Source organism: Eubalaena glacialis, chromosome 8 (assembly GCF_028564815.1).
Source record: "Eubalaena glacialis isolate mEubGla1 chromosome 8, mEubGla1.1.hap2.+ XY, whole genome shotgun sequence".
Classification (NCBI taxonomy): Eukaryota; Metazoa; Chordata; class Mammalia; order Artiodactyla; family Balaenidae; genus Eubalaena; species Eubalaena glacialis.
Genome location: NC_083723.1, coordinates 117,148,677 through 117,156,971, shown reverse-complemented (window position 1 = coordinate 117,156,971; position 8,295 = coordinate 117,148,677). Strand labels below are relative to the sequence as shown.

Genomic DNA, 8,295 nt, shown 5'->3' with positions numbered 1-8,295 from the left:
TTCCAAATTATTCAGATTATGTCTTTGGAGGATGGAGATAAAATGCATTTGCAGCTGTTACTCAGAAAGCTTCCCGAATAATCTGAATCTGTTTAAAAGACATGTGGATGGGCAAAGAGAGGAATTGCAAGAAGTTCAAGTTGCAAAGCCTTCCTTTATTTTGGTGGCTACATCAACTCTGGCTACACATCAGGATCACCTTGAGAACTGAACACATTGTCCAAGTTCCAACACCAGAAATCCTGACTTCACTGATCTGGGGTCAGGCCTGGACATTGGTGTTTTAAAAAAAAAAATTCCCCTAGAGATTCTAATGTGTAGCCAGTGTCCAGAACCACTGCTTTAGATAGAGAAAGGGGAGGTAGAAATGGAAGACTCAGGTGAAGAATATGTCAAGCATCACTAAGATTGTGCCCATGAAGCAAAAGAGGAATGAAGATCCAATTCCAATACAAGAAACACATCGAGTGAAAGGATCAGATCAGGTTTGGGGAAGAAAGGAGGCAGGAAGAGAGAGGTCTAGGTGAGGGAAGGGCAGAGCTGGTTGGGGTAGGTGGTTTGGGTGTGGATCATAGAGTCTACTCTTTTAAGTAAAGGTGAACATGAGCCTGAAGCCGCTTCCAGGCTCTTCTCAACCCAGGGTTGTCCTGTATCAGTAGAATGGAGTGGCCAACAGGGTAGGCAGCCATGATGATTTTGCACAAAATATTCTAGGAACTGTTGATATCAAAGATGTTGGACATGGAAAGAAATAGAGCATCTGCATTGAAAATTTAGCAAATGAGAAAATAGCTGATAGCTTTGATGCTCCCCACATGAGCCTCCATGCTGGGGTCCCTGGAGCCAGTGGCATTGCTTTCCATGGGTAGGGTGTGTCTCTTGAGAGAGATGATCAGCAGGGTGGCGGCCAGGATGAACGTGATGAGAGGAACGAAGATTCCCATGTGAAAGAAGAGAACCAGGCTGATCACACTGGTCTCAGTAAAGTAATTTTTCTTAGTGGAGTTGAAGGAGGGGCTAGAAAAAGGATTGTTGCAATGCACAGTGTAGATGTTTTTGAGGAAGAACACACTGTGGCCCAAGGAAACAAACACTGATAGTCACAGAAGCCAGGGCATCAATCCAGAAATTCTCTACTTCAGCTTGAGGAAAAGGGGGTAGGAGAAATCCGCAATCTTCACGAAGTAGAAGAATCTAAGCCAGGCAGCAAACCAGAGGCTACAATAATTTATGAACATGAAACTTCCTTTGAATGTATCGTATACAATGAATGTCTTGATTATAAAAATGTGGGGATGTTGAACTGAAGGTGAGTTCTAGCATCATGAAGCTTTGTAGCGCTCTTCTGGATACACTCAGGAAAAGCAGGATCTTGCCACTTGTGGAAACTGCCTTGTTGTGAATCCATTCTGCTGTATTTATAGCCACAATGAACCCACTTGCAGTGATACCAAGGACGCATTCAGTGCCTATAATTATTCACATCAAAATGATGCGAGATGGTGACAGTTGATTTTCTGGGGGATTGCAGGTTTCGGTCATCCTGAGTTGTTGCTTCTCTTTGGTGTCTGAGGAAAATGTCTCCCTAGCGTGTGATGGGCAGATTTGTGATAGCTCCCACTCTTCATGTCACAAGAAGAAGCAGTTGATGCATCATTTCCAAATCTACTCCATTTGTTTATTTTAGAACTCTTAGTTCTAAGTCTGGAGATGCAAATGATGGAAGGAGTTGTTTTCTAATCCTCTCCCGTGTCCTTTCGGATGCCCTGGGGTGTGAGTTGAATCGTGGGGCCCAGGGAGGAACTTGAGTAGACGCTCCTTTGTGAATCACTGACATAGTGTTGAGAGCTGTGTTCTTGAGTAGCTCTAGTTAAGTCAACCATCCGTCCACTAGGTCACCAGATAACTGCGTCTCACTTGTGACCGCAGGGAACTGATTGAAAGTAATAATAACTTCAAATATTTATAGCTATGGGCTAGGCCCTGTCCAAAGACTTTATACATATCATGAAATTTAAGCCTTACAACAACCCTCTGAAGAATGTACTTTTATTATCTCCATTTTGCAGGGGAGGAAACTGAGGCTAAATAACTTGTCCAAAGTCAAAGAGGGAGAGGGAGACGGAGAAGGAGAGAGAGAGTTGGGATTCAAACCCGAGTCACATGGTCCCAGAGTCCTTGTTCTTACCCACTATGTTATACTACCTACCCCTGTGGATCCTTTTGTGTGCACCAAAGCCTGAAGGCAGGGTTGGCTTAACTGTAACTTTTTATCCTGTTGGTCTTTTGTGATGCCCTCAGGGCTTAAGGGAAGAATCATTGAGTTGGAAAAAAACCCACCTGTGAGATTTTTTTTTTCACTCCTCACACAGAACACTTTCCTTTGGACACTTCTGGTCACTAAACACGTGTGGTTTTTTTCCCCCACAGCAAACAATTCTGCAACGCTGTCTCGGTGCCCTACAATTTAACTCAATTCTGACACTATCTACCTGGAGGTGACATCAGATCCACAGGTTAAGGGCTCAGTCCCGCCAGACTGCCCTCCATTTCAGATGCCAATCCCAAGTCTAGGTTGTCACCTAGACTTATTGGTTATAAGTTAGAGTTATGACCCTCTTTTTGGTTTCAGTTAATTTGCTGGAGTGGCTCACAGAACTCAAGAAAACAGCTTGTTTACATTTACCAATTTATTATAAAAGGTTATGATCATAGATGAACACCCAGACGGAAGGGATGCATAGAGCAAGGTCGTGGGAAGGGGCACGGCGCTTCCACACCCCCTTTGGGGTACCACACCCCGAGCACCTCATGTGTTCACCAGTCTGAAAGCTCTTTGAACCCAGTTCTTTTGGGTTTTAATGGAGGCTTTGTTACATAGGTGCAGTTGATTAAATCATTGGCCATTGGTTATTGTTTCAACCTCCAGCCTCTCCCCCTTTCCTGGAAACCTGGGGGTGGGACTGAAAGTTCCAACCTTGTATTCACCATTGGTTTTCCTGGCAATCAGTCCCCACCCTTAGGTGGGTTCCAAAAGTCACCTTGTTAACATAACAAAGGCATTTTTGTTGATCTCCTCACTGAGGAAATTCCAAGGGTTTTAGGAGCTCTGTGCCAGAAAAGGGGGCAAAGACCAAATGTATTTCTTATTATAAATCACAATAGCACAATAGTAAAGCAAGAAGACACTGATTTTCTGAGACAAACCTCTTTTACAAAGTGAATTGAGACAAATAAATCTCTATATAAAAACGATTGTACACACACACACATGCCCACAAACACATATTTACCTTTCATTTTAAACAAATCACTAGGAAAATAAGGGTTGAAGGAAAAGTTCCTTGCTCCTTTACAAGGTAGGCAAATCAACATAGGGTCAAAATAATACCCCAAGTCACCTAATCTATTTTGGAATATTAAAACCAAAAGAGATGAAGAATCAGTTTTATCTTGGGGAAGTTGTTTCTGATTTTAAAATGTAAGCACAATACACACGATGATAAAATGGACTTCTCAACTCAGAATAAATTAACTTTGATGAGTGTACATAACTCTAAAGTAATGATAATGAAGTAATTCAAATAAAGGGAAGGTTGGTGTGTGAGATGTCTCCCAAATTTTTCATAATATTTGGTTTTCCCTTTACTTAGGACTTCTTTTAAACAAGGCAAAAACTTAAGGTTTTCTGGCCTGTTTTGGACAAGTTGTTATGCATTTTAGCATCTCATCTTTAAATCTCTATTCTTGAACTCCAAATGTTTCCCTCGAATACAGTGTACAATAATAAACAACTGCTACTCTCTGCTTGTTCCCTCCCACTTGTACAAGTAAGTCTGTAGTATTTCAGGACCTCTGATTTGGTTTTCAAGAGGCTTTTTCTTGTCACTGGCTCTCCTCCATTTCTGCTGACCCAGGCTTCCAAGAGTGTGAGGGATAATGGGATACACTCTCTGAAGAGTTTGATGCCTCTGTTTTTATGTGTTTTGCTCATCACTGTATTAAAAAAATAAAATTCTAACTGAGTAAATTTGAAGATCGAATTGGCTTTATTCAATGATTTATGAACCGGGCAGCATCCCATTGAACAAGTAGAAAGGAGCTCTGCGGGGCTGTAAAAAATGCAAGACCTTTACAGGCAGGAGGGGGCGGAAAAGGGAAGTTTCTAGCTAAGAGTGGATTGTTTCAGGCAGGGTCACCTTCCTTGTGGGGGAAGGTGGGGGTCACCCCTCTAGTGCTGACCAGGTAATTCCAGATCTATTGGTGAAAGGTCACATTCCTGAGAGAGGCTGAAAGTGCAATTAGGTTAGATATTAAGTCTTGGTTTGCTGATGTGGGACTTAGCACAAGTGACTCCATTTGGGGTTGGTTGTTTCTTTACTAACAACCGTATCTCATTCCTAGCTCTTAACCCCAGTACCTAGATACTTGCTGGTGAATGGATGACCAGACCAGTGAATTCAGAATTTCAGAGAATTTCTTTATAATGAGAGACAGGCAGAGAAATGGCAGTTCTACCACCCAGTAAGTTTTGAACTCTTGCAGGTCTGATGCCCCAATCAAGCGTGGGAACGTGAACAGTGAGACTGAGTGAAAACACAGCAGTTCTTTGTGTTTGTGTTAGAGAAACACTGGTGGGAGACAGAGGAGAAAGGAAGGAGACACAGGACTGGAGTGACCTCAGCTGGGGGCGGGGTTTCACAGTGTTGGGTGCTGCAGAGACGTAGTCAGCAGGAGCAGGGGCTGTGTACATCCTCAGAGGCATTTTTTATTTTATTTTATTGTTTTTATTGACGTATCGTTGATTTACAATCTTGTGCCCATCTGCTGTATGGCAAAGTGACTCAGTTATACACATATAGACGTTCCTTTTTTATATTCTTTTCCATTACAGTTTATCACAGGATATTGACTATAGTTCCCTGTGCTATACAGTAGGACCTTGTTGTTTATCCCTCCTATATATAATAGTTTACATCTGCTAATGCCACACTCCCAGCCCTTCCCTCTCCCACCCCCCTCCTCCTCGGCAACCACAAGTCAGTTCTCTATGTCTGTGAGTCTGTTTCTGTTTCATAGATAGGTTCATTTGTGCCATACTTTAGATTCCACATGTAAGTGGTATCACATGGTATTTGTCTTTCTCTTTCTGACTGACTTCACTCAGTATGATCATCTCTAGTTGCATCCATGTTGCTGCAATCATCCAAGGCATTTTAGAAGAGGCTCTGCTTGCCATAGCTTCTGGCAGCGTTGCTTCCTGCAGTGGAAAGAAGAATGTTGTTGATGGGAATTCCCAAAGTTAGGCTAAAGTGGGGGTGAAGTAACTTTTCTAGGTGAAGAGGTGATCTTTTTTTTTTTTTTTTGATTTGTATGTGTGTATTTTATTATATATTAGTCTCTTAAATCAAATAGAAGACAAAAAGTGGAGCTACAAGCCAAAGTTACAATAGTACTAGCTTTTCTCATCGCCCGTCTGTCTACTTTGGCCAGAGGTCTTTATTTCTTCATAAGGCTTTGAGCTACTGTGCAGGGACCTTGGCTCCAACCTGAAGAACTCCCTGTGGCAGGCAGGTCTGGTGGTTAAGAACTCTCTCAACTCTTGATTAACTGGGAAGGTCTTGATTTCTCCCTCATTTTCGAAGGAAAGTTTTGCTAGATATAGGATTCTTGGTTGACGGTTTCTTTCCTTCAACACTTCAAGTACATTGAGCCATGCCATCTGGCCTCCGAGGCTCCCGATGAGAAATCTGCTCATGACCTTCCTGGCAAATCTTCTCTCAGCTTCATAGACTTTCATAATGTACCTTATCATGTCTTATGCAACAGAACATTTTGTATAGCATCGTGAAGTCAGTGAAGTTGTAACATTATTTTGAGACCAGAATTTAAGGAAAAGGAATTGAACATTTCAAGTGTAGACATTATGAGGTCTTTAAAATTATTACACATTTTCAAACTAGAAATAAAAAGGCCACTGAAGTAGCCTACAGATTTTAATTTATAACAAAGTGAATACCAATATCTAATAACACACGTAAAGAAAAATTTCTTTGGGATCCTTTTTCCTAAGTGTAAAGGGGCCTTGAACTCAAAAAGTGCGAAAACCACTGTGGTGTATCCCCAGCTGTGATGGGTCCACTTCTTGCTCTGACCTCAGAGTGCACCATTGTGATGTACTTCACAAAGCCGTATAAAAGAGAAAGCTGGGCCCAGGTTTTTGGTCCTTAGAGCCCAGGAAGCTGCTTTTGGTGACCTGACGGCCTTGGACCTACAGTTAGCTTGTTTTTTCTTGTTTCTGCCATTTTGTTGATTTTTGTTTCTCTTTTCTCTACTCTTTTTTATTTGTCTCATTTTTCTTTCTACAGTTAGCATAGTCAGTAGTGTTGGTATAGTTGGCATAGTTGGTATAGTTAATACTTGATTAGCATAGTTAGTGTAGTTAGTACTAGTTAGCGCTGTTGGTACAGTTAGCATAGTTAGCGTTGTTAGTAGAGATAGCATACTTAGCACTGTTAGTACAGTTAGCATTGTTAGTTAGCATAGTTAGCGTTGCTCGGTAGTGCTGTCAGTCAGTGTAGTTAGCAGATCACCACGATGCCGGGCCTCACAGCCAACTCTGCTGACAAGGAGGCTCACATTGATGACTTCGAGATCCTCCACACCATTGGTGAAGGCACCTTCGGTAAAGTGAAGTTGGCCCGGCACATTCTGACCGGGACACAGGTGGCTGTCAAGGTCCTTAAGAAAAGGCGTCAGAGCTTCTCAAGTGTCCAGGCACTTTTCCGGGAAGTGTGCAGTCTGAAGGCTCTGAATCACCCCAATATTGTAAAACTGCTGGGGGTGATTGACACAGAGGAGACATTTTTCGTGGTGCTGGAGTACCTCAGTGGGGGGGACATGTACCGCTATTTGAAGATCCATGGCCGTATGACAGAGGCGGAGGCCCGAGGCCCGTTCCAGCAGCTGGTCTCCGCCCTGCAGCACTGCCACGAGAGGGGCATCGTGCACCGGGACCTGAAGCCACTGAACCTCCTCTTTGATTCCAACATGAATATCAAACTTACAGACTTTGGCCTCAGCAACGAGTGTGATGACACTGGCCAAGCGGACACGATCTGTGGCACACACCGTTATGCTGCCCCGGAACTCTTCCTGGGGCAGAGCTACAGCGGCCCTGCGGTGGACGTGTGGAGCTTGGGAGCAGTGCTCTACACCATGGTAACTGGGTCCCAGCCCTTTGTGGGAAAAGACTTCCAGGAGCTGCGGAAGCAAATCCTACAAGGGCAGTACCCCATCCCACCTTATCTGTCTTTGGAGATAAGGGATCTATTACGAAAAATGATTGCCCTCAACCCCAGTGACAGAGGCACCTTACCTGACCTCATGAGGCATCCATGGGTGAACATGGGCCAGAAGGAGCCACTCCAGCCACCCTGTGAAGAGGACCTGGAGGTGACAATGGTGAGGACTCCGGGCTTGACTTGCGACCAGATCCAGGACACTGGAACAGGCAGTGTGAGCCCCAGGAAACCCAAGGTGGGGGTCTCCATCATAACTGTGATGCCCTTCGCTTCCGGGGACCTCAGTGGCAGTGAACTTGAGCCTTCTCCAAGCCCTGTGGTGTCCTCCGTGCAAACCAGGTGGCTCTACCAGAGAAAAAATGTGCAGCTGCAGGAAGACCAGCAGGCAGGGCAGAAGACCGGTGAGTCTGCCTGTCCCCCACCCAGCCTGGAGGCGAGGACTGCCACCCCCAGCCCAGCCCCCCAGTGTGGCACTGGGACATCCACCCCCAGCAGCAGCAGGATTGGAGCCCCAGAGGGAACCAGCTGCCCCCTGTGTGTGTCCAACCCTGGAAGGTCCTCCCACACTGGGCAGCCTGAGAGTGTGTCCTCATCCACTCTCTCTGGCCACAGCCAGAAAAAGCAAGGGGTGGCTGGGAGAATCTGGAACTTCATTTTAAAACATCTTTGTTGCAAGCTGCCCAGCAAGAGGCGTCGTAATAAAGTGAGCCCATGTGAACCCCATGGATGACCGAGGCAGGAAGGTCAGGCCGCCGCGCTCCCTGGGGCCCGGTCCAGTGGAAGATGAGCGTGTCCTCTGCGCGGCCTTCAGAAGCATCGTATCCAAGACCCTGGCCAGCTCAGAGGATGGTCCGGAGCAGCCCGGGCGACCGAAAGCGAGGCCACCGTGGCTGCAGGTCTGCCCCTCAACCCCCACCTGGGTGAAACTTCAGAGACCGGACTGTCATTCCTGGGGCACGTCTCCCCTCCCCTACTCTTCTGTCTTCCGTGT

General features: G+C 45.1%; 1 protein-coding gene and 1 pseudogene across 1 annotated transcript; one reads left to right on the top strand and one right to left on the bottom strand.

Annotated features, from left to right (window-relative positions):
• Nucleotides 1-578: 578 nt before the first annotated feature.
• On the bottom strand, nucleotides 579-1,542 carry LOC133096511 (taste receptor type 2 member 39-like; annotated as a pseudogene).
• Nucleotides 1,543-6,597: 5,055 nt separating this feature from the next.
• Nucleotides 6,598-8,034, top strand: LOC133096667 (serine/threonine-protein kinase MARK2-like). The gene has a single exon (XM_061198276.1). It carries the CDS (start codon nucleotides 6,598-6,600, stop codon nucleotides 8,032-8,034), a length of 1,437 nt encoding a protein of 478 aa, XP_061054259.1.
• Nucleotides 8,035-8,295: the final 261 nt, after the last annotated feature.